The 26,812-nt window shown below is 40.5% G+C and overlaps 1 protein-coding gene across 2 annotated transcripts; it reads left to right on the top strand.

Annotated features, from left to right (window-relative positions):
* Nucleotides 1-743: 743 nt before the first annotated feature.
* nup85 (nucleoporin 85) lies at nucleotides 744-26,258 on the top strand. 2 transcript variants are annotated; one of them, XM_003217263.4, is made up of 19 exons: nucleotides 744-902; nucleotides 3,177-3,270; nucleotides 5,384-5,546; nucleotides 6,042-6,112; nucleotides 6,717-6,760; nucleotides 8,541-8,610; nucleotides 13,393-13,514; nucleotides 14,018-14,152; nucleotides 15,308-15,430; nucleotides 16,756-16,887; nucleotides 17,625-17,731; nucleotides 18,018-18,101; nucleotides 18,996-19,061; nucleotides 19,999-20,150; nucleotides 20,247-20,364; nucleotides 21,564-21,664; nucleotides 23,914-24,065; nucleotides 24,776-24,862; nucleotides 26,061-26,258. In XM_003217263.4, the coding sequence occupies exons 1-19, from the start codon at nucleotides 870-872 to the stop codon at nucleotides 26,160-26,162; spliced, it is 1,956 nt and encodes a 651-aa protein (XP_003217311.2). In that variant the 5' UTR covers nucleotides 744-869; the 3' UTR covers nucleotides 26,163-26,258. The 2 variants fall into 2 exon arrangements, with proteins under 2 accessions (XP_003217311.2, XP_062830024.1); XM_062973954.1 differs by lacking the exons at nucleotides 23,914-24,065; nucleotides 24,776-24,862.
* The last annotated feature ends 554 nt before the right edge of the window (nucleotides 26,259-26,812 follow it).

The following is a 26,812-nucleotide window of genomic DNA, read 5'->3' on the forward strand; positions in this document are numbered from 1 at the left end:
AGGACAATAAGTAGAGAACAACACTCTGAAAAAGGGCAATTCCAGTCAGGAAACAATCAAGGCAAGCTAACACCTCCCAACAAAGGATTCCCCCAGGAAGTAAGCAGCCAGTCTTTGAAGCTGCAAAGTTATTCAATGCTAATCAAGCTGGCCAATTGCAACATTCACACTTGCCTCAAATAAAGAGTTCTTTCTCCCACCCTGGCTATCAATCCACAGATATATATAAACCCTACTTGCTTAGTTTCCAACAGACCTCACAACCTCTGAGGCTGCCTGCCATAGATGCAGGCCAAACGTCAAAAAGGAATGCTTCTGGAACATGGCCATACAGCTCGGAAAACTCACAGCCATCCAGATAGACCGAGTATTACATGCAGCTCTTTGAAGGAAGGGGGGTCCTTTTATTTGGGCGACACTGCATGTATCGAACCGAAGGTATTCTAGAAGGGACCTTGCCGGTTCCTCTTCTCCTATTGGACGGTATGAGGGGGAAATAAGCCTTGGGAACTGGGTTTCAAGAACCTGAGAAGTATAATCCTTACAGGCAGATTGGAAAACACCCTCAATGGCGGGGAAAGAAAGGGGCCATATCTTTTTATGGACACACCTCCCCGAGGAGAAAATAATGGCAATATCCACGGAATAGGATACATAGCTCTATAATTTTCTTACCTCCGTGGACACGAAAGAGGGGAGGGAGTGCGCATGCGCGACAGAGAACGTTTTTACGTCAGCGTGCGTGTGGCTGCCCGGGAAGCCCGGCGGTTGGCTGGCAGCTTTTCCGGCCTCCTCGCAAGAGGGAGGAAGCGGCTGCTAGAGGCTTGAGCGGCAGAGAAGCGCGAAGGCAGGCGCCGAGAAGGAGAGCCATGGAGGAGGTGGACGAGGAGCCCTCAGTCACGGTGCGGAGCTGTGGGATAAGGGCATGCGGGTGGACACTACTTTAACGGGCTGTGGAATCCGGGGAATTGTAGTTTCTTGAGAGTCTGTGGCGAAGAGTGCTGGGGCCTCACCAAACCACAAATCCCAAGATTGCCATGGTAGTTAAAGTCATGTCAAACCGCAGTAAATTCTGTGGTATAGATCAGGCATGGGCTAACTTGGGCCCTCCAGGTGTTTTGGACTTCAACTCCCACAATTCCTAACAGCCTACCGGAGGGCCCAGGTTTTCCCATGCCTGGTATAGATCCACTCTGAGACTTTGGAAAGCAGGGTTGGTTTTTAAAGGAAGCTTCAGCAGAAGAATATGCTGAATATGATGATGATAATAATGCTAATAGTAGTAGCAATAATGAATTGATAGGGTTGCTGTGAGTTTTCCTGGCTGTATCGCCATGTTTCCCTTGACCGCATAGGGAAGCTGATGAAGAAACACAACCTACAAACTATCTACAAACCCACTAAGAAAATCCAACAAATGCTATGTTCAGTAAGGGACAAGAGGGATCCTCTAACCTCTGCAGGAGTCTACCCCATACCATGCAGCTGTGGGCAAGTCTACATAGGACCACCAAATGCAGCAGCATTGCCCAAACACAAGTCAAGGAATGTGAAAGGCACTGCAGACTCACTCAACCAGAGAAATCAAGCATAGCAGAGCATTTGATGAACCAATCTGGACACAGAATATTATTTGAGAACACTGAAATGCTGGACCACTCTAACAACTACCAGGTCAGACTACACAGAGAAGCTATTGAAATCCATAATCATGTGGACAACTTCAACAGAAAGGAGGAAACCATGAAAATGAACATGAAATGAAAATGAACAAAATCTGGCTACCAGTATTTTTAAAACTCTAAAATCTGGACAGTAAATGAAGAACAACACTCAGAAGATGGGAATTCCAGACAGGAAACAATCAGGTCCAGCTAACAACCAGCACAATGAATTGATAGTAGTAAATAGTTGAATACTAAGGAATTTGTCATGCTGATCCAAGGGATGAAATGAGTGCAAAAACAATACACTCCCAACTTTGGAATATCCATCTGCACCTTGACAATTGGGAAAGAGAATCAAATGAGTACTCATACAAAAAGCAAGTAATAACTCTTGAATTGTGGTGGGCAATTATGATGCATTGGAACTTTCATGGTAACAACAGAAGAAATAATGGATGCATCAACACTGTATAGTTAAGGCAGTTTGACACCATTTTGACTGCCAAGGCTCAATGCCGTGAGATCCTGGGATCAGTAGTTTGCTGGGTCACCAGTCCTCTTTAGCAGAGAAGTCTGGAGGCCTTGTAAAGCGACAACTCCTAGGACTCCTTAGCATTGAGCCACAGCAGTTCAAGTACTGTCAAACAACATCAGTACTCTGCGAGGAGAAGATGGGGTGATGGTGGCAGGGGATAAGGAAAAGGCAGAACTACTTAATCCCTTCTTTGCCTCAGTCTTCTCACAAAAAGAAAGTCGTCCACAACCTCAGCAACATGGAGTGGATGACGGATTAGGGGAAATTCAACCTCAAATAGGGAAAGAAGTCATCCAAGAATACCTGGCCGCTCTAAACGAATTCGAGTCCCCAGGGCCAGATCAACTACATCCAAGAGTATTGAAGGAACTAGCAGAAGTTATTTTGGAACCACTGGCAACAGGGTTCAACAGGGACAAATGTAAGATACTTCACTTAGGCAGAAAAAATGAAATGCCAAGAGGCAGAATGGGGGACGCCTGGCTCGACAGCAGTACGTGTGAAAAAGATCTTGGAGTCCTCACGGACAACAAGTTAAACATGAGCCAGCAGTGTGATGCGGCGGCAAAAAAAGCCAATGGGATTTTGGCCTGCATAAATAGGAGTATAGTGTCTAGATCCAGGGAAGTCATGCTACCCTTCTATTCCACCTTGGTCAGACCACACCTGGAATACTGTGTCCAATTCTGGGCACCGCAATTGATGTCTCTTATAACCCTCTTAAGGGTCTTGGGGGCAGTTTTGCCTCTGGGCCATTTTAAATCTATGAAGGGATTTGCCAATGTGTGTGTGTGGAACAATTCAGCTCAGCAACCAATTTTATACATAAAGCTGCCTTCTAAAGAACGGTATTTCCCTCTTTTCTGATTTTGTTTCTGTCATACATGTATTTCCAGTACTTTGGAAAAGAATATGTAAATATCCTGTGTCACTATGTTTGCCTGTGCCATCCTCTCCTTTTCTTTGAAAAACAGCTGATTCCTGGAGTGAACTCAGACAAGAAACAGTTATGCTTTGCGTGGGGACCCGGGGAGATGCTGATGTGTGAAACCTTGTTTAGATCTGCAGGTTGGCATCATGTTACTATTTTACATCTTTTGTTGTGTTTTACAAGTTCGTGATAACAAATACATTACAATGGTGAGCTGTATTTTTTTTGCTTACAATAGGGTTTGATGGGCTTTTTGGTTCAAAGGCATACCTAGACCCTTTCCACACAGCCATATAACCCAGAACATCAAGGCAGATAATTCACAGTGTCTGCTTTGAACTGTTTTATCTGAGTCCACACTGCCATATAATCCAGTTCAATGTGGATTTTATACAGCTGTGTGGAAGGAGCCCTAGTCTCTGAAACCAGGTAGGCTTACATATGATCTTATGTCTGGATGGGAGACTTTAGAACATTGCTCACAATGCAACTGGAGTCAACTGTTCAAAATGCTTCAGACGTTGCAGCTGGCGCAGAATGCAGCTGCTCACTTATTGACAAGAAAGGGTGATCAACTAGACACAAGGCCTGTGCTCAAGAATTCATACTGGTTGCCAATGTGCAACTTGTCTAGATTCAAAAGTTTGAGGTTGTTGTGTAACTCATAAGAAAACAACTTGGAACCAAAATACTTAAAGGACTTAATTTAAATGGATATTGAACTAGGAATACTTTTGTTCAATGTTCAATGTTTTGTTTTATGTCATATATAACAAGTTGTGTTTTTAATTTAATTTTTTTTGTTAAGTCATAATTTGTTTTTTTATGTTATTTTTCGTTATTATGGGGGTATAGTTGTTGTGTTCGGGCATCAAATGTTTGACTTTTATGTTTGGAATCTGCTTGGGGAGATAGGGCGGAACATAAATAATTTTTTTATTATTATTATTTATTTGTGAAGTTCTGTTTGGGAACTCTACAACAGCAACTCTTGAGGATTTTGAATGGAGTCCTTCATACAATTATTCACCTACTGAAGAAAGTTTATAATTTTCTTCAGTAGATGAATAATTGTATGAAGGACTCCATTAAAAATCCTCAAGAGTTGCTGTTGTTGAGTTCCCAAACAGAACTTCACAAAATATCAATTGAAATTAAGTCTTTTAAATATTTTGGACCCAAGTTGTTTTCTTATGATTTAAACAAAAACCTCAAACTCCTGAATCTAGTCAAGTTGCACATTGACAATCAGTATGATTCCTTGAGCACAGGCCTTGTGTCCAGTTGATCACCCTTTCTTGTCAATCAGTGAGCAGCTGCATTCTGCGCCAGCTGCAACGCCTGAAGTATTTTGAATGGTTGACTTGCATAGGAGGCATTGCAGTAATCTAGTTTTTGGTTATCAGTGTCTGGACCACCATGATCAGGTTGAACCATCTGGAGCTCCTAATTACTGAACTCAATGGGGATTCAAACAATTGCAGTGAATGAAGGCGCATTCCCTAAGTATGGGTATGGGAATCACTCACCACAGCACCTCCATTTTGCCTGAATACAAGGCTAGACAATTTTATTGCCTTTATTCAGTTTATCCCTTCATCTATGACTACATCTACACTATAGAATGAATTCAATTTGACACTTTAACTGTCATGACTCAGTGCTATGGAACCATGGAAGTTGAAGTTTGGTGCGGCCCCAGCCCTGTTTGGCAGAGAAGGCTAAAGACCTTTTAAAACTACAATGCCCATGATTTCATAGCATTGAATCATGGCAATTAAAGTGGTGTCAAGCGACATTAATTCTGCATTGTAGATCCACCTTAGAAACTGTCATTACTTGATGGAGAAATATTGCCATGTCTTATTAGAATGCTGATGATCTCTTATCCCAGATGTTTAGATAACCATCATTTTCATTTCATTCATATGTTCCAAGATAATCTTTGAATCTTTGTTGTTTTGTGCCTTTTAGGCAAACCTAGTTCAGAACATGTTTCTCTGCCTTCCTGTGAGGCTGAGAGAGTGTAATTTAGGCAAGGTCATCCTGTGGGTTTCTATTGCCAAACAGGAAATTCAGGCCTTGATATACAGAATCATACTCCAACGCTTAAACCATTATACTGAACTAGCTCCCTTATTAGAATATTTATTGTAGCTTAATTTTGAAATATGGAGGTCACCTTTTTATTTCCTTTTAAATTTATTTCAGGCTCTCTTGTTACACTAAAACATCTCTCATCTGTTTTAGAAAATCAAGATAAAAGCCCAGGCTGTCCCTATGTCTACATTATTCGCAAAGATCAAGACGTATACTCTCAGACTTTGAGAAAGCTTTTCAATGAATCACATGGGATCTTTGTTGGACTCCAGAAGGATGAGAAAGAAAAGGCTGGGAAATCCAGGACCGCTCAGTAAGTGGTCTTCAAGATCTTGATTCTGTGAAATTATTCAAATGGGATCAAATGTAATAAATACTCATTCAGTTAGGAACCCAAGTTCCTGCTTGTTCGGTCACATTTACATTTGACTACTTTGACTAAGGTTTATTTCAAGGTTAATGCATACAGAATTGAAGCCTCAGCATATCATCAGTTTGCTTAATTTTGATGTCTACCTTTATTCTTTGGTGTTATCTTTTTTGGAGATGCATATTCATTTGCTCTCAGAAAGGAGAAAGAAAACATCTGTATAACAAAATAAGCTATGCCTGTCCATAAGAAAATTCAAATTGGCAATGTTGTCATTAGGACCACCAAATGCTTATGTCGTGTTAAGGAGTATGTAGCAACTTAATGCAAGATTATTTCAAACTGCTGTTGAAGCACATGGATTATGGCAAATGTTCTTCATGTGTTGATTATTTTTTTAAACTTCTGTTCTAATAATGCTTTTCTATTTTTTGAAAGATTGGTTCGAGTGAGCAAAAACTACCGTTCAGTCATAAGAGCCTGCATGGAAGATTCACACCAGATGGCTAGTAAGTCATTCAGTGCTATTAATGTAGAACTCATCAGTTTTGAGACCAAGAAAGAGTATTTCAGAAATAATTTGAACAGCTCATGAAGCCCTGCTCATGAAATTTAATTGATGTCTTCCCGCATGCCTTACAGAAGTTATCAGCTTGTAATGATCTCTTGGTTAGAGTGGATTGCAGTATTATAGTACTTCATATATTCAGTCCATTGATACTCAGATAGTTGAAATGAGAGTGACCTCTATAGGGATGGGATAAGTTATGGTAGCATTTTGAATGTAGCTTATGAGAAGGGTTGTTAAGTAAAAAAAGAAGCTTGTCTACAGAAAAGATAAGGAAAATGTGGCCCATACATATGGCTTCTTGTAGGCTGTTTCTTCAGTGGGCCTCAAAATGTCTTTTTGAAAAAAAAATGCAAACATTGTGTCATTCTCCCCAGAACATACAGAAGACATTTCTGAATAGTTCTTTTCAAAGCATGGAATTTGAAATGTGTTGATCTATTCCACTTTAGAATGTTGTAGATTAGGAATAAAATTTATTTTTAGCTCTGAATTTTCAAGAAGGAAAAGATCTTGACTTCTAGGATTTTTTTTTCTTTTGCAAGTTTCCACACGGGACCCAGCAATGCACTTACATCACAGTACACAGGTAACTGAAATATTATTAATTTTTGTTAAATTACTTCTAGCTTTATCAGTGTATCTAGTATTCTGATTAATGGACTTTTTTGGATTTTGTGGATCTATATATCATTTTTCTGATTACAGTGGATAAAGTTGCCTTAAAAGGAATTACATGGTGCTTGTTGCCGAATTTCTTTGCTCTTCTATTACTAACACACCAATTGTTTAATTATTTGGGGCATGGTTATTGTTAAAATACCGTAACAAACAACATTTTAGTCCATCCAAACTCTTTTGCATCTGATGTTTCCAACAATGGATGCCTTCTCCAGATTCAGCATGTATCTGATTCTGAAAAGGGATATCTTCAAAGCCTACCTAAAAACATTACAGTCTTTTGAAATATTAAAAAAAGGAACTTTGAGAGAAGAGTATGGATTAAGAAACAGTGGGAGATGAAGACTGCTTCATCTTTTCCCATTTGCCAATTTTTCACTCTGAAACCCTGCTTCCAGATGTAGGGTGGTCGGTTGGTGCAGATCTTTCAAAACATGGATCTGGAGCCCTACAGGATAAAAGAAAATGGCTTGAGGGAGCTTGGGGTTTAGACCTGGTAGCTCCTTTTTCACTGTCCCAGATCCCATTCCTAAAGTCAGTTTTCCTAAGGGAAAACAACTGTTAGGCTTTTGCTACTTCGGCATGCTTCTAATGTTTCTCTCTCCTCAGGGCTTCCTGCACTAACAAAATTTTCTAAAAGTAGGTATGTGGGGGAAGCCCTTTCTACTATTGTTGGCAGTGTAAATAGTTGCTTCCAGCCAATCATCATTATTGTATTCCAAGGATTATGATACATTCTGTACTGTAGGGTTCAGCAGGTTGTACACAGAATACAGACTCTGGAGTTTCTGGGTTGTATGCAGGACTGGAGCTCCCCTGTGTGTCAGGAGCAGAATCTAATGTAAATGGGAGAAGCAATCCCCTTCTCCCTGCCACAGGCTCCCTTTCCCAGTTCTGAAGGGCTGGAAAACTCTCAAAAACATATTTTCAAAAATATCAAGTAATGGCTGTGAAGGGAAGGAGCTGAAAATCCTGATGAGCGTTATGGATAAATCTATATTGGATTTAGACATATTTTGAAAACTTGAAGGATTTATCCCAGTTCTTCAAGAAAGAGAAAAATCTGATACATTCTAGTGAAATCTCTGAAAGTAGTTACTTGACATTTCTACACCTTTTTTTGGTGTACCACCATGTTCAGAGGTCCATACATGTTCACTTTCCTTGATTGCCATCCAAAACAAGTTCTCCCAACTAATATCATTTCTCTCCCAAGAAATGTGTGTGTCTCATCCAGCATTAAATTGAGTCTGAAGTGGTATCAAGAACAGCACACAAGGTTAGCTGCAGAGGAAGGCAGGGACATACATTGAATGTTTGCCATTTTGTTCATGGAAGCCGCCCTGAGTCCCCTTAGGGAGAGTGGGCAGGTTAAAAATAAAGCTTTATTTTTAATTATTATTATTACTATTATTATTATTATTATTTTATCATACTAAAGACATGCACAACTGAGTGCCATGGTGGGATTATCCTCTGGCCTGAAATTTTCTGAACCCTAACACGTATCCTATAAATAAAACGATCTAAATTTCATATTTTAATAGTCTCTTCTTTCTTCTACATTAAAACTCTCTTGAGCACTTTTTTCACAATTTCAGAAGCTGATATGGCTACTTTGTCTTCATCTTGAAGCTCAAATTATTAGAATTGCTGTTGACCTTTTATTGGTGTTCGTTTTTCCTCAGGTCTCCATCCTGTCTGCGATGGAATTGATCTGGAATCTGTGCGAAATTATGTTTATTGAAGCAGCACCAGGTAAAAAGTGGAGTGTGATGAATCAATGACTCTGTTGCTTCTATTCTTTGTCTCTTGCTTTTATTCTTATTCTTTAGCTGATGTAAGATCACTTTTGGCAAGAAGGACTTTTAACAAGTAAGGTACTACATGTATATTTCCCAGCCCCACCTTGGCTTCAAGATAATGATCTGATTTTAAGTACCATTTATACTCAAGTATAAGCCGAGATTTTTTGCCCCTTTTAAAGGATGAAAAAATCCCCCTCGGCTTATACTCGAGACAGGGTGCAGGTGGAAAGACGTGGGGCTGAAAAAAGCCTTTGTTTAAGGCGGAGAGGTGAGAGTCCCCACCAGGACTCTCACCTCTCCGCACACCAACCAAGCTCTAATGGCAGTTCAAGTGCTGTCAGACTGCGTTAACTGGCAGTGTAGATGTACCTGGAGAAGGCAGCAAAGCCGGGGGGGGGGGGGGGGGTCTGGGGAAGGAGCGCCAGCCTTTCCCATGGGAAGCAAAAGGCCACAGAAAAGAAAGGGATTACCAGCGTTGGCTCACCCCTCTTGTGCGCCTCTCACGTTCCTATGGATGTTTTTCGCGTGCGCAGGAAAACTAGGGAGATAGGCGCGTGCGTGCGCAGCGAAAGGAAGATTTAGGGAGGCGCGCGAGGCCTCCCTCCTCTACCCGCACGCACCTCCCTTCCTGCTTGTCTCGCTGCGTGCGCTTCCCTTGCTCCTGCTTTTGCTGTTTTCACTGTGTGCGCGCAGCAAGACAAGCAGGAATCCAAGAGTACTCCTGCAAATGGGTTTCACTGCTGATCAGCAGCTTCCTTCTTCTCTCGCCCTTACTCCTGCTTTCGCGCTGTGAGCGCGTGGCGGGACAGGCAGGAAGCTGCTGATCTACAGTGAGACCCATTGTCACACCTCAGGATAGCTTCACCTTGCTGAACACACCAGGCTATATACAGGTTGAAGTCTTTTGTAGTTTATTAGGAAATAGGAAATAAATAGTTCTTAAAAAGCAAAAGTAAAGATCCAAAGATGGTTGCAAAACCAAGGCTATACAGATTAATCCAAGAAAACCTTAGGCATAAAACAAGGTTCCATTAATACATGACATGGTCCCATGAACTTGATTACAGGATAATCCAAGAAAGCAAGAGGTGCTTCTAACTCACACGAGACATTGCTTTGAAAAAGATTCCTCTCTCAGCAGACAGCTTTAATAGCATAACATGAAGGCATTCATTTGCCCTTTGACCTCTCTCTTATTTGCTATTCTAAGACTTCTGCGAACCCCCCTAAATTCCAAGCAACTGGCCCGGTCCAGAGATGCATTATCGTCAAGGCCAAACTGCTCGTTAGTATTATCAGACTGGGAGCTGCTCCCCCTTCCTGCTTCTTGCACCTGGGAAACATCAGCATCAACAACACCATTTCCTCCCATGGGAAAGCCTCCCCATTCCCTATCTTCCACAGCAGGAACACCCTGCACCTGAATCCCATAATTCCCATCAGAGTCATCTTGAAACTCATCCTGAACCTGTATTCCAAAATCCTCATCAGAGTCACTCTGAGGCTGAGTCACAACACCCATTTGCAATACTCTTGGATTCCTGCTTGTCTTGCCGCGCGCACACAGCGAAAACAGCGAAAGCAAGAGCATGGGAAGCGCATGCAGCGAGACAAGCAGGAAGGGAGGTGTGTGCAGGTAGAGGAGGGAGGCCTCACACGCCTCCCTAAATCTTTCTTTCGCCGCGCACGCACGCGCCTATCTCCCTAGTTTTCCTGCGCACACGAAAAACATCCATAGGAACGCGAGAGGCGCACAAGAGGGGTGAGCCAAAGCTGGTAATCCCTTTCTTTTCTGTGGCCTTTTGCTTCCCATGGGAAAGGCTGGCGCTCCTTCCCCAGACCCCTCCCCCCCCCCCCCCCCGGCTTTGCTGCCTTCTCCAGGTACATCTACACTGCCAGTTAACGCAGCACTTGAACTACCATGGCTCATTAGTGCTGGGTTGGTGTGCGGAGAGATGAGGGTCATCTCCCTCCTCAAGGAGCACTTCCCTATTGCTTTTTTTTTTACATATTAATGGCAAGTTCATTTCCATGCCTGTATATATTAGCTGCAAGATACGAGCTAAGACTATTAAAATCACTTCAGGTAATGAAAACACCTTGAGAGCATAACCAGCCATTGCTGTGCATTATAAACACATGAAAATATTGTTTTCACTAGCCAATGTAAATGACAACCTTGTAAAGATTGATCTTTCATTGTCATTTTGAAAACCCAATAACACATGGGCACTACTTGCCAGCCTACTTCCATGAAGAGTGTAGGCTGATTGCAAAGTTTGAAAAAGTTAAGTCTAAATAGTCCCTTGACAAGCATGGCCACTGGCCACAGTGGCTGGGGGATTCTGGGAGGTGAAGCGAAGTCTGGAAGCAAGTAAAGTCTGGAGGCTTATATGCAGCATCTCTGCTTACCCACACATAAAACCACACACAATTCATTGTGGTGCAGCTTAATTGAGCTTGTTTAAAACACAATTTCCAAATTGTCTGATAATGATTCTTTTAAAAATAGAGAAAACAATAAATTAAATTGGAAAAACTCCTTGCTGGCAAAGGGGGGAAATTGAACATTTCCTTTTTTTACAGCTGTCAACAGAATGCTTGTACATGAAGGACAATAATAATAGTAAATAAAGCTGTGTCTCTGAATGCATTCATATAAATTTCTTACATAGCTAATGAAAGGGCCACAATAATATATTTTTGGGGAAATAGTCACAGATTTGATGTAAGATGTCATAGAATCATAGAGTTGGAAGAGACCTCATGGGCCATCCAGTCCAACCCCCGCCAGAAAGCAGGAAAATCACATTCAAAGCACCCCCGACAGATGGCCACCAAGCCTCTGCTTAAAAGCCTCCAGAGAAGGGGCCTCCATCACAGTCCGGGGGAGAGAGTTCCACTGCCGAATAGCTCTCACAGTCAGGAAGTTATTCCTGATGTTCAGGTGGAATTTCCCTTCCTGTAGTTTAAAGCCATTGTTCCATGTCCTAGTCTGCAGGGCAGCAGAAAACAAGCTTTCTCCCTCCTCCCTGTGACTTCCCCTCACATATTTGTACATGGCTATCATGTCTCCTCTCAGCCTTCTCTTCTGGCAGGCTAAACATGCCCAGCTCTTTAAGCAGCTCCTCATAGGGCTTGTTCTAGTCGCAAGGTTAGTCACCTGATGAAGCCAAACACAGGCGTGAGCAGCTTGAAACCCCACATGGGCTGCAACTGACATCATCCCCTTACCTTTGGCCCAATTTGCTGAGACTAGTCAATGGTGAATTTCCAGGAATGAAAGGAACAATTATGAGCACAAATTTGGTACTAGTACTTGGCACACCAGGGGTGCGATGCCAGTCTCCCCCATCAGCCTAGAACAGTGGTTCCCAACTTTTTTTGACCAGGGACCACTTTGATTTTTTTCTTGTTAGCAGGGACCACAAAGTTCAAGAATAATAAACTGTGTTAATCTAAAAATAAACTTTAATCAAAACTTTTAACATATTCGTTAAACTTAACAGTAACATGAATTATGAGTAAAAAGAACATTTTTAATAGAAAATTTAATTTGGTTTCCACCCGCTTCCCATTCCAATCTTTTCCCATTTCCAGTCCTTCTTTCCCAACCTGTTCCCATGCCAGTCTTTCCCACTTTTACGTATTCATATACACACAGCATTTTCCCCAAAAGTATAGTTAAAATAAACTATGGTGATTATTGGAAGGATACGTAAGCACATTTACATTGAAGAAGGTTAGAATAATGATTTGTAATACTCTTCTTTCTATCCTCACCATCCTCAGTGATTGCTCTGAAACACCCCAGAAAGGTAGGGCTGGGTGTCTTCCTTCCTATCTTTTTATAGACAAGTGAAGATCCTTTTGTTTCATCAGGACTTTGGGGGCTGATTGCACAGGAAAAAAGACCTTTCATGTACTGTGTTTCCTATATTTGTTGTTCTTCCTTCTAATATTCTATGGTTTATTTTATTTCAGTTATATTTTAAACTTTTGCATAATGTAAAAAAAGTTGTATCTATTTTATCTCCTGTAAACCTGGAGTCCCAGACTGGGAGAAAGTATGAACAATATTTAACAATAATTAATAATTGGAATCATTCTCATTGGTATGCTTTCAATTCCATTCTGCGTTTCTCTAGAGTCCATTTGTTTGAGGTGGCCTCAAACAAAGAGAAGCCACACTCTTTTGGCCTCCACAATAAAGATATAATCAGAGTTGGATAGTCTTATGTTAAATTACAGTTTTATATAAATACTCAAAAACATTTAATCTACGGATACCTCAATGTAATTTTTTGGTATCTATTTTTATTTTGAAATTTACCAGTAGCTGCTGCATTTCCCACCCTCGGCTTATACTCGAGTCAATAAGTTTTCCTAATTTTTTGTGTTAAAATTAGGTGCCTCGGCTTATATTCGGGTCGGCTTATATTCGAGTATATGCGGTATTCAACAGAGCTAAAAATGTGTACTTGGAACTTTCTGTAGTACTCTGGCCAGCAGCTTTCTTGTCTTGCAGTTATCTATTTCAGAGCAGTGCCATCATAATTTGTGGGTCTTCAGACCTACTATATGAAGTTTTGTCTTCAGTGTCAGAAATGCATCCTCAGCTGTGCAGCCTTCTTTAGTAACCAGTATGAATCAATGTTCTGAAGAGTGATATCTTCCAAGAATAGTAAGAAAGACTAGAACAGTTTGTAGAAATATTTCTTTCCCCCCTCAGCTGGACCTCTCCTGTGTCATCTTCTTGACTGGGTTCGTCTTCATGTGTGTGATGTGGACAACATGGTTTGTGAAGTTCTGAGGAATGAAAGTCCAACAAAACATGAAAACTTTTGGAACGTGGTAAGTGAGAAATGTTGTTGTCCAGAAACAGATGTAAATAGTGGGGATTACCTTTCAGCCAACATGTGGTTATTTACATCAGTGTAACATGTGCTTGTCAGAATTAATTTGTCCTGTCTTGTTAAAGATGTTGTTCTGAATATTTTATTTTGAGACATGATATACATTGGGTCCTCTATTTCTATGGGGATCATGTCATGGACCCTCCCCCCCTCCCTCAAGTTCCACCATGATCTTCTAGTAAAGTTGTCAGGCAGAGGATGTCCCATGGTGCCTTTTGAGAGGTGGGTAATTTATTTTGAAAACTAGATATTTTGAATATTTTAAAATATTTGAATACTAGGTTATGATGGTGATGGTCGTGGTGGGGTTAGTAGAATCAGTGGGGATATGGATGACCCAACTGTATGACGCATACAGGTTTGGGTGTTATCATTCATACCTAGGCGATATCACAGGTTTCACTCCATAATTGTTCACAACAATGTCTTGTTTTGTTACAGGTGACTATCTTTGTGCTTCAGGGCCGGATGGATGAGGCTCGACAGCTGCTCTCTAAGGAAGCCAATGCAAATCCCACTTCAGTGAACATGTGCAAAATTTTGGACGAATTGATGAAGAAGATGCCTGTTCCCAGTGTATGTAGGCTGTAGCTCTCCCATACAGTTCTGGCCAGGGGAATCAGTGATGGATTCACAATAGCGTGTTTTTTCCTTTGACTGTGTTGTTGCCCTGATTATTGATCCAGATACCTCAGTTTTGTTGCCAGTCAGGAATTCTTCAAGATCTTCAGCAAACATTTCTCCCTGTCACATTATCTTGGATGATTTTTTAACTTGCAGTTTAAATTTAGGCATTCTGCAAGCATAGCTGAATTATGGATGATGATGAATATTTTAAAAACATATAAAATAGCATATTTCATTGCATAATAGCTGTACTTTTTATCCTTTTACTGATTGAAAAAAGGAGGACACAATGAAAAAAAATCTGCCTTAGATTCTCGGGTTTCTGGTTGTTGTTGTTGTATTTAAATAAACGGCATTATCTCTTGAGACAAGAAGAGGAGGGATGATCCAGCCTGAGACAAACAGCTCCATTTCTATTAGTTTCGTTTTTAAAACTGCTTTGCCTTGGAGAAAAGAGAAATGAGGGTTCTCCCTCCCTTCCTTCTTTTTCCGAAGGCAAGGCACTTTACAAAATTTGAAAAGCAGTTTTCTGGCAAAAGAAGAGACAATCTGAGTCCCAGAGACCTCCATTTCATAGTTTGTAAACTGCCTTGCCTTCAGAGAAAGAAGAAAGGAAGGGAAAATTAGCCCCAAATGGCTCTGCGACTTTATGCAAGGAACACAAATATACAATTTTGCCACCCTAAAAATGGGGGGTGCAACTATTATGTGGTGAAGACTATTATGCAATAAAATGCAGTATACTTCTTTTTTGTATGAAGAATAATAATATTTTAAGTTTCTGTGATACTGCCTTGAAAAATGTTTGCTCCTTCGGTTCTGCTATGATTGTAAAGACACATCTGTGGGAAGAAGTCCAATTAAATTAGTGAAATTCTTTCTGCACACAAATGTATATAGACACTGTCCTTTTAATAAAGCTATTTTTTGAGAAAGGATGCCTCAGATGCTGTTTTTCTCTAAAGTTTTGATTTATGCACCCATTTCATTAGATAAAACCAAAACATGAAAACGTTCCTGTTTTCATGAGAAGTGATTGGAAAGTGCTGACAACTGTGAATTTTGAGATTAAATGAATTTAGCTGCCTTTGCATCTTTTTCCAGCTTAATAGCATTCAGACTTTGACGGAGCTGGAGCTGAAATGGCAGCACTGGCATGAGGAGTGTCAGCGGTTCTTGAAAGATGGCACATTTGCTTCCAACCCTCACATGGAAACCCTTTGCAAGGTGCGTGGGATCTGTGAATGAGGGGTGGTGGGTGGAAGGGAGATATTTGGAGCAAAATATCACTTTTGGCACCCCTTTTTTTTCTTTCATTGTGTGATTTTCAGTAAGCCACTGGTGTTGCCGCTTCAGTACTGTACATGGATTTCACTCAAATTTCAGAATGACTGGGGCTCTAGTGTCTTCTCTGTGGTTGTGGTGATGCTGATTAAGTACTTGCTCTGAGAATGAAGGAGTAACATTGCATAAATTGAATGCTGGAAGCCAAACATTGAAGAACGTGTTCACTGGGAAAGACCCATGACATTCACACGGAAACATCCTTTGCTGAAGGAGCGTTCTCTTATTGATAAAATGCCAATATTTACCCAGCTGGTACTTCTGTGTAAAACAGAGATTAGGAATGGTTGGAACTCCAGATGGTCACGGCTGCAGCTCCCATAATCCCTTATCATTGGCCATGAAGTTTGGGACTTCTGGGTTTTAAAGTCCAAAACATCTAGACAGCCAAAACTTCCCTACCGCAATGTAGAATACATCTTTGTGAATGTCATTGGCCCCTCCTGATTAATGCTAATAATACCCCTGATAATAATGTGCTATGCCCTCTTCCTTTCTTCCTTCCTAACCAGGGCCTGTGATGCCTTAGAAAGTATTGGAGGTTTTTTATTTTGGTTTTTTGTTTTGTTTTAAGAGGCTCTGGAGCACTTGTACATTTTCTTAAGTCACTAGGTGTGGGCAGGGTGAGGGTAAACTTTGTAAACATTGACAAATTTTGTATTTTAGTTGTGTGAACTTTAAAAAATTGATGTGCTTCATCATTGAGAAAGTAGGAGAGAACAAAACATAGAGTGAGGCTTTGAAGCAAAGAGAATGAATTAATTAATGGTCATAGCTATTTATGGAAGTTGCATGAGCGCAAAACTTACCAAAAGCAGTTGGTTCTTCAAAGGCTAGGATAACAAAAACACATAGTGCCTCCAGCACATCAAATTTCCTGAATGAAAAGATTAAAGTAGTGTTCTCTAAAGCATGCCTGCACAACTTGGCAGTTGTACAGGGCCAGTATTTTTTTTAAAAAAAATAATTTTATGAGTCCTTCCTTCTCTTTTCCTCCATGCTTATCATGACTGACTGCAACTCCTCACGGGACCTCCAATGTACCCCCGCTGCTCCCCTTTTTGCTATGTGAAATTGATGAAGGGGCTGGGCTTACTTTTGCTGATTGGCCTTTTTCACTACCTGCCTCTGGGAAACCCTTTGCGGGCCATATGTTGTGCAGGCCTGATCTCGGGTCTCCTGTGCTTTTTTCCTGCTTTGTCAATCAGATCTTACTAGGAGATGAGAAAACCATTTTGGAGAAGAAAGACCTCATGACAACTTGGTACCACTTCCTGGTGACCCGCTTGCTGTACTGCCATCCTACTGTGAAGCATGTGGAACTCCATGTCTATGCCCAGGTGATTTAGGAAAACTCACTTCCCAACAACAGCCAGCCTTGTTACCATCCAGGCCAAAAAAGGACCAGATATGCTCTTATCTTTGTTTTATCTTGTCCCTGCCTTCTTGTGACAGTGAGAATAGGAAGAGATGATGTCATTTTAGAGGGACAGGATTATTGCAGGCACATTTACCATATCTCCTCATGCCACCAACATTTGTAAGAAGTTTAAGCAGCAGTACATTTATGAAAGCTTATTTTGCATCAGAATTACAACTGTCAGGCAATTTTATGCATCTGCTAGCCTTAATTTGGGAAACTGTCAATTTGATGTTAACCGTAAACTGGCAACTCCATCTAGGAAAAAGAGGACCTAGTGTGCATCTGTAGAATTGCTGCAGTTTGAACTGATAGGACTCAGTGCTATGAAAACATGGCAGTTATAGTTTGGTGAGGCACCAGCATTCTTTGGCAACATGCCATGGCAGTTAAAGCGGTGTCAAGCTGTAATAGGTAACAGAAATTAATCACTTTTGCAACAGTAAATTTCCAAACTCTGCCATTATTGGCTAGAGCAGAGTGCATTTGCAGTCCCGACATTTCATGGCCACACATTTGCTACATCATCTTTAATGTGTGTGTGTGGCCTCTGCTTGGCATTTCTCAGTATTTATTTGTACTTGCATAACCCAAGGTTGATGCTGCAGCACATATCCTTGACACTGAATAAATGCCACCTTTTTGGGTCTTCAACAGTCCAGCCTGGACCTGTTCCTAGGAGGAGAGAGCTCCCCTGAGCCTTTGGATAGCATCTTATTGGCAGCCTTTGAGTTTGATATCCATCAAGTGATTAAAGAATGCAGGTAACTAAATTTACAGAGGGCTTCTCTTTTAACCTTAAAATACAGGGGAAAGGATATTTTTGTAACTGTTGTGTATGCATAAGGAAAGAAGAATATACAATCGGTCTAAAACCAAAATATATTCATAGATTGGGTTCTGATAGAATCACAGATTGAATGTGATCCTGTTAAATGTAATAGTTTGCTAAATTAGATGGAGAAGGTTGCTGTTTTTTCCAAGTAAAGTTTTAAGGGGTGTATTGATTATAATGTAGTTTCTTCTTCCTTTTGTTGGTTGTTTCTGCAGCATTGCCCTGAGCAACTGGTGGTTTGTAGCTCATTTGACAGACCTGCTGGACCACTGCAATCTCCTTCAGTCTCACAACCTTTAGTGAGTTGTCTTACTTTACATGGGGTTTTGTAATTGTGTCTGTGCCAGATATGGTTGTTAAAGGGTACTTCAGGGTCTGGTGATAACCAGCAATTTAAAAGCAAAAAAAATTGATATCAGGAAGCATTAAACCAAAAAGTGGCACCAAATAAAACTGAATGTGTACTCCGTTTATTCTCTTTTTGGAAAAGAATGCATATACGAAGCACTTCAGAGTGCTTAAATATTTAATGTACATTATTTATACAGTTCTGCAACAGTTCTGTAAGTTGGGCCAGTATTTTCAACATTATTTCACAGATTTAAAACTGCAGTTAAGAAGCAGAAGCTTGCTTAATACCATCTGTGTTCATAACTTTGTTTTAAATTGTAATTAGATTATATGGTTGTTCCCCTCCTTGAGTCCCCATGGGGAGAAAGGCGAGGTATAAATAAAATTAATACTACTACTAATAATAATAATAACTGGCTTGATGTTTGAATTAAAAACAGCTTGCGATCAGGGCTACCCGCTCCACCACAGTAGGTAGGAATTGCATAGCCCTTCAGAGCTCATTGAACTGCAATTCCTGTGTTGGCTAAAGCTGGTGGAAGCTGCAGTTCAACAACCTATGGAAGACTGCACAGTTTCCATCCTTCTTGTGCCAACTTTTGGTGACAAAGTACAATTGTGTTCCTCGTTGCTTAACAAAAACGGAAGGTGTTTTCTAGTAATAGATAGCTTTATTTCAGTTTAGTTTTACATATCATTGATGAAATGAAACTATAAGTCAGATATGAATTCAGATATAATGGCGGCAGAAGAGAAAACTGGGTTTGTGTCTCATAAAAATGGTATTAACTGGAACTGCTGTACTTTAAAAGGAAACTTATTACAATGTGTTCTTCTTTTAGTTTTGGTTCCAATATGCGTGAATACCTTCTACTGGAATATGCTTCTGGACTCTTTTCCCATCATAGGTAACAAATTTTTTTTTGTTTACATTTCAGCACTGTAAGGGAGAAGGAAGTTAGTATTTAGTTATATCCAAATGGTTTTTAGTTGAGGAATGATACCCAAAGCGAATGCATCTTAAAGGTCTCCCCTGCATTTTGTTGATGTAACCTTTAGCATCTAAATGTTTTACTTGCAAATGCTCTTTTCCTCATTTTTGTGGAATATTTTGTATTTCAGACTGGTGGGAACTCCTAATGTTACTTAAAGAGAGCAAAAAAGAGAGCAAAAAGCCAATTTCGTATCACCTCTATGACAGGCTAAGCAAAAAAAAAGGGAGGGGAGAGTAGTGCTTCCTTTTGTCCAAAGGCATTTCACAATCTTAATCACTTAATGTCCACAGATCATGAAAGACTATGGGAAGCTCACTGAAGTTCCCAGTCAACTGATATTACTGAGAAATCTTAACTGATCTAAGTCTCCTGACCATAATGTCTCCGATTTAGTTTCGCATTATTTGTGACTAAGTCTCAATTGAAACAAATGCTTTAAGTTATGATTTAGCTAAATCCCATTTGTTTAATGGGGCACAGGTCCAACTGTTTTTACGTGGATGGAGCCACTATTTTTATATTTCAGGATTTAAACATTAACAACAAAAATAGCTTTTTATGGTTCTCAGCAGGCTTTTGGTTTTCTTGGTATTCTGGGGAATGTTTTAACTAATAAAGTGTGAAAATACTTGCTTTTTATGATCCACATGGGTGAAATGAGAGTATGATTCAGTTATGAATTCATGAGCATGTAAACATCTACTGATTGGTTTTTTTAAAAAAATACAGAATGTATTTTCCTCACTTGGCCTTTGCCATGTGTGCTGGCTGCTTTAGCTTTGTATGTTGAAAAGGTCTATGAGAACTGGCTTCCAAAGGGGGCCCTTGAGTCATTCTTGTTCCTCTGTAGTTTATGGCAGCTTGCAGTAGACTATTTTGACCATTGTCCAGAATATGGCAGAGCATACTTGGAGCATCATATCGAACGGATCCCCCTGGACACAGAACGTAAAGCCCTCAAAGTGCTGAGAATTTGTGAGCAAAGAATGATGAGCGAACAAGGTGAATCTTGCTTACTATTTTTGAAGTATAATAATATGTCAGCATTACATACAAATTCACTGACTGTATTTATTCCCCCTCATTTTCTGTTTCAAGTTCGTAGCATCTGTAAAATCATGGCCATGAAGGCTGTCCGGAATAATCGCCTTGGCTCAGCGCTGTCTTGGAGCATCCGGGCAAAAGATGCCGCATTTGCCACCCTGATATCAGATAGGTAAGAGTTGGATAGGAAAAACCATTTTGACAAGCTGTAGTAAGAGCAAAGGAGTCAGAAGTGGTGGGGAAGAATATGCTGTTGGAGCGGGGAGAAACACCAGGGTTATAGTTATAAGGAAGAAGGCAAGATGCTCCAAAAATAAGATTTCTGCCTTCTGTTTTTCTTTAGTTCCCACATTTTTAGCACCATGAAAATGAAATACTGATAGTTGTTTGTACCTAGAACTCTTGTGTCTGTTGTGTTCTTACTTCCTTGGCCACTTTACCTGCTCCTTTGCTTTGGTTGCTGAAATTTCTAAATACTCAGCTGAAGCCTGGAAGGGGACAGGGTTCATACTGGGAGCAATGCCTTCATCCCGCTGCCCCCAACCACCCATATGAAGCACTTGATTCAGGATTGACCTCTGCAGTCTAGTAATGGGTAGCATCACCAAAAGTGTGTTGTATATTGTCACAAACAGCAGCGGAAAGAGACAAAGGTGCTAATATGTTGAACATTACATGGAAACTGGGCCCTTGCCCTTTTAGGCTGCAGCCTCCCAACAAGGCAAGAGGTCTCAGTCTTCAAGCTCTAAGCAGCATGCTAACTTCACAACAAAGCAGCAGTTGGCATTCAAACAGACACAGGAAGTGGGCTCACTCTTTGGAGTTCCTGCTTTAACTTTAAAAATGAGAATAGCTCCATGTTGGAATTGCTCTGAATTAACTTCAGAGACAAATTTATCTGTTATCAAGCTACCTTTTGTAGTGCTTTTGTTAAGTGAATGAAAAGTTCTAAAAGCCATAATCTGGTCAGGTGGAAAGACAGTATCACATGGAGAAAAATAGAGTAGGACTGAGTAAGAATTTAATTTCTGTTTTGCTTTGGAATTTACCAAATTTTCACAAAATGTGAATGTGAGTGAAAACAAAACTGAAAGATTTGCCTATGCCTAACACAGGGCCACAGTTCTTTGCCTGTTGGGCACTTTTCTGTTTTTTCATGCTCTTAAAAATACATTGAAATACAACTGTGAAATGGCCTTTGATTTATGCCAGTGAAAACATATCACGTGACAGTTAGAAGTTTTGATATCACAGTCTTAGGTGCTGAAAGGCAATGCCCTTCAAAATTGCAGGCTTTGAATTCTTAAAATGGTTCCTTGAAATGAACGAAAGCTATGATGCTAACCTGGCTTCACACATCCAATCTTCCAGATTCCTGAAGGAATACTGTGAAAGAGGCACCTTCTCAGACTTGGACCTCATCGATAACTTGGGACCATCCATGCTGCTTAGTGACCGACTGACATTTCTTGGTGAGAACTATAGTTTGCAGCTTTTTAATTTTATTTTAAGGTACTGTAGTGTTGGATAAGACAGTCCTGTGATGACACCACAACTCTTAGAAACCAGCAGGGAGGGTGCTTGCACAAAGCAATGAAAGGTCCATGTTTAGGAAAACCAATAGCACAAAGTTGCTTTTTGAGGATGTAATAGTAATCTCTGCTTAAGTAAACTAGCAAGCTTTATATTTTTTGCCATTAAGGGGAAGTTTGTTTTTAAAACTCTATTATTGGAAATGTTTCCAGATGCACTACCAAAATACGTATCCCTGGTTTGCTGCTTAAGTAACTACTGGAATCGATCTTACTGCTGCAGGCTTTGCCTTGGATTCACCCAACAGGTGTTCAAGCACTTAAGGAAACTGGTATTAAAATAGAACAATGTAGATATGTAGAATTGTAAAGAAATGGGGGGAATATGGCATAATAAAATAAGTTTGTTCCATCATGAAGATCTTTGGAGGGAGAAATAAGGAAAATTAATTGTATGAGAACTATTACTATTATGTTTATTATGTCACACAGCTGTTACACCAAATCAGTGTGGCTGTGTCAGGGGGTGTGGCACAATGGATGCAATACATGCTGTCCGGTTACTCATGGAAAAACATTGGGAAAAGAAGAAACCACTGCACTTTGCATTCTTTGAGCTCAAAAAATCATTTGATCAAGTCCCCATGACCTGATCTGGTGAGCACTGTGGTCACATGGAATACCAGAAGACTACGTAACATGGATAAAGCTACTATACAATAATACAACAAGTATGGTCCGCTGCCCTGCAGGGATTTCTCCACCTTTCAACATCACTGTTGGTGTGCATCAGGGATCAGCATTCTTCCCATTACTATTCATACTCTGCATAGACACTGCTACAGCAGATTTGCAGACTATGCATCCCTGAACACTTCTATATGCAGGTGACATAGCACTCAGCCACCAAAAATGTGCAGCCCTCCAACAACAGCTGCAGACATGGAGTGACAGACTCAGTGAAAATGGACTTCAATTGAAAATACCCAAAACAGATCTGGAATGTGGTCTTCAAGCTGGAAAAAACAATTCAAATTAATGGACAAGCACTAAAGGAGGCCACCCAGTTTAAATACCTAGGGTCACTGGTCTCCATAGATGGCGATACAATGCCAGACATACAGTCATGAGTAAATGTAGCCTGGTTGAAATGGCAGCAAACTATCAGCATTCTGTGTGACTCAAAAACCCCTGAACAACTCAAGGTTAAGATCTACACTACAGTTGTTCGCCCAGTAGCCCTTTACGGGGCAGAGTGCTGGCCAGCAACAAAGAAACATGAACAAGCCCTTAACACAATGGAAATTAAAATGCTGAGATGCACACTTGGCTTAACATTTCTTGACCATGTACCAAATGATGACATCCATCAAAGATTAGGAATAAAAGCGATCAGCAAGAAAACGCAGGAAGCAAGACTTGGTATGGCCATGTCATGAAAAGAGAATCCGCATCAGTAGCACAAACAGCACTACACTTCGAGATTGCAGAACGGCAATCATGTGGACGGCCAAAGAAAAAGTGGCTGGATACCATCAACAAAGACATGCGTGCTGCCAACCTGAAACCTGAGGATGGCCAAAACAAAGCCCTGTGGAAACAACCGTCACAATGCTAACCCCTTCATTGGGAAAGTAGTTTAGAAAGAATGTTTGTTTATACCGCACTTTTTTCTCCCCGAAAAGGAGACTCACAAAGTATGTTTTTATTCTTCGGACACTGAGAATTTATACTGAAGCTTTATAAAGTTAGCATGACAGTGTAATTGCAAGTAAAAATGCCATCACTTTTAAACCCACAAGTTCTTCCTTTCTCCCCATGTTTAACATTCCACACAACTCTAAAGTCTTAGTAAAATAGATTTTGCTTTCTAAATGAAAGCTGATATTTTCAGAAGTCTCAAAGCTAGCTGTCCTGGTTTCCAGAAACAATTGCAGATGATTACTTTGAGCCCTATACATTACAAGCACTTTCTAATGACTGCTAATGACTTGTCGTATTGAAATGAATGGGACTCTCCAATTCATTTTGGTAGCTTTTTGTTGAAACTAATCTTCACTGGATTGTGTCCAGTAAAGTCTGCTTCATGCTAACCAAAATTTCAAGTTACTTTTGTAAGTCAATGACTGAGAACAAATAGTGTTGGGATTCTGTAGAAGTGGCTGGTCTAACTTGTCATTTGGCTACAGGGAAATACCGGGAATTTCATCGGATGTATGGTGAGAAGCAGTTTTTTGCAGCAGCAAAGCTGCTGTTAATGTTGATGACCGCTCGTATTGCCCCATGCTCCTTCTGGATGACGCTGTTAACTGATGCCCTTCCTCTCCTGGAACAGAAAGAGGCAAGTCCGGCATTTCTGAAAATTAGATAATCAGCCAATGGAGGAAAATACTAAAACTGTACCAAGCTGGTGCATTCGCGGGGGAAATAGATACCAAATTTACTTTCCTCATCATCATCTTCAAAGAAGCATACTTGTTCCTATAAGAGTTTGGATTTGCTGCACATGGGTTCAGTTAAGCTTAATACTTGTAAAATATGAAGTGCCTTTGCTCCTAGAAGTTCAATTTCTTCATAATTTCTCAAGGATCGATGCTATATTCTCTTTGAATACTGTTCTGGCATACGCAGAAATCATTTCTACCTAGTCCAGGGATAGAAATTATGTAGATCTCTACATGCTACTGGACTGCAACTCTCATCATTCCAGTCAGCACAGCTATTGTGAGAAATGCTAGGAGATGCTATACAATCTCAGGGAAGGCTACATAGTCCCTGCTCTAGCCCAACTGCATACAAGCACCAAAATGCCAAATCATAGTATACCACATCTGCCCTCATACACACTTCCCTGTTCTTATCTAGAAACCAAAGTTAGTCAAACAGTTCTAAAAAGAGCATGAATTTTAAACCTTGGTTCCAGCAGCCATCTGCATTAGTGATCATATTTAAAGGGCCTGGCCTACCAGAGAGTCAATGTTTAAAAGCCAACCTCAAAGAAAAGAATGATGAGAAACTATAGTTGTATGAAAATGAATTGCTTTCCTCCAGGTGATATTCTCTGCTGATCAGACATACGAATTGATGAAATGCTTGGAAGATGTAACAGCAACAGAATCCAAAAAACAGAAGTTCCAGGTAATCCTGTTCCAGAACAAGGGCTGAAGTGCCAGAAGAGTGATTGTTTTAAGTGGTCTTTGATACACGATGATTGTCTGCCCCACATGTTTAAATTTTCTGCTGACAATGTTTGACAAAGTTGCTCATCCCTGCTGTAGGCAATGCTTAGCAGAGGACTTGGGACTCGCCATGCATTTTGTGTCCTGGTTGCATGTATGCAAAATGGGACATGTGTTTGCCACTGTATAGTGCATGAAGGAGCCTTTAACTGGGACATGTCATGGGTGAATTTAGTCCCATAAGTGCACTGCACACTTAAACCCCAGAATCTCTTTCTAAAACAATTTTGGGGGATATCAGGGGGCCTCAACAACCTGTTGGGCTACTCTTTCCGCAGTGCTTCATATGGATTTTATGTGGAGGGGTCCATAAATAACAGCTTAATTAGTCAGTTTCTTCTTGCCCATTCTTAGCCAGCAACCCCTCCTTTACCCAGTTCTGTAACCTAGGAAAAGAGCTTCCAGAGAAATTTCTCTTCTGCATGGCAGTATTGGCAGCAGAAGGGACAGCAGTAAACTTTACCATTTCCCTTAAGTTCTGCACTTGCTAGAATGAAACAGCCACTTCTTTGGATAAGTGGTATTCTAGTTTTCCTAGTTACCCAAGAATCTGAAAGACTTGGCAATGGCTGCAAGCACTTGTCCCAGCCAGTGGAGGGTTTATGAAACATCTTGTAGCAAGTTACAATGTATATTTCTTTGTTTAGTAGAAACAACTTTATAAAATATTCCATGTGCAATGCTATTTCCGGTTCGTATCCATAGAACACTGTGAAATGCATTATCTGTTAGCCACTTTTTTGGCAGTGTACAATTTATTTACAGTTTATTAATGTAAAGATATATCAGTTTACTTGGACCCTTTAGCACAAAGCTCTAGGAAAACACCAAAATGTGTTTTTCATTTTTTTAAACACATTTTAAACAGAAGCTGGATGGGCCATCTGTTGGGGGTGCTTTGATTGTGCTTTTCCTGCATGGCAGAATTGGGTTGTACTGGATGGCCCTTGAGGTCTCTTCCAACCCTGTGACTGCATGATTCCATCCATGATAATGAGAGGAAACATTAATTCTGGCTGCCAGTACAGATTATTCCTGATTGTTTCAGAATCGGCTGAAGAGGGAAGTGAATTTCTGTGACTTATTTTCATTTCTAGGATGATGATGCTGAGATGATGAAGGTAGAGATGCTGAGGCTGGCCATGGCACGGAATCTTGCCAAAGCCATTGTAAAAGAAGGGACAGTGGAAGAGTCATGAGCGGAGTTCCGTGGACCAGCACATAACATCTACTTTGTTGACTTTCTGTACATACTAGGGTTTGGGTTTTTATAGGAATAAACATTGGCTTTTGCATCTCTCTTGTAATTGTGTTGTTGAATGCTTTCATGGCCGGGATCACAGGGTTGTTGTATGTTTTCAGGGCTGTATGGCCATGTTCCAGAAGTATTCTCTCCTGATGTTTCGCCCACATCTATGGCAGGCATCCTCAGAGGTTGTGAGGCAACCTCTGAGGATGCCTGCCATAGATGTGGGCGAAACGTCAGGAGAGAATACTTCTGGAACATGGCCATACAGCCCTGAAAACATACAACAACCCTCTCTTGTAATTTCTTCATTAGGAAAAATTAGTTTGCAATAAATTCACTATCTTAGTACTACATCTCGTTGCACTACTGGTACAATGTCATGGGATTTATGTAATGGGTGATTTCAGTATAAAATGTCTTGTGGTAAGCACCTCTGTCTCCTTGCCCATATAAAACAAACCAAAATCACTCTCATTTATGTATGCTAAAAGGAAGCATGTCCCTTTGCCACTTAATACATTTTTTATTCATATATACACACACATACAACCAGGGTAACTGTAATTTAGCTTGCACCAGGCAGCAATAAATTATTCCCCT

This window comes from Anolis carolinensis, chromosome 2 (genome assembly GCF_035594765.1).
Source record: "Anolis carolinensis isolate JA03-04 chromosome 2, rAnoCar3.1.pri, whole genome shotgun sequence".
NCBI lineage: Eukaryota > Metazoa > Chordata > Lepidosauria > Squamata > Dactyloidae > Anolis > Anolis carolinensis.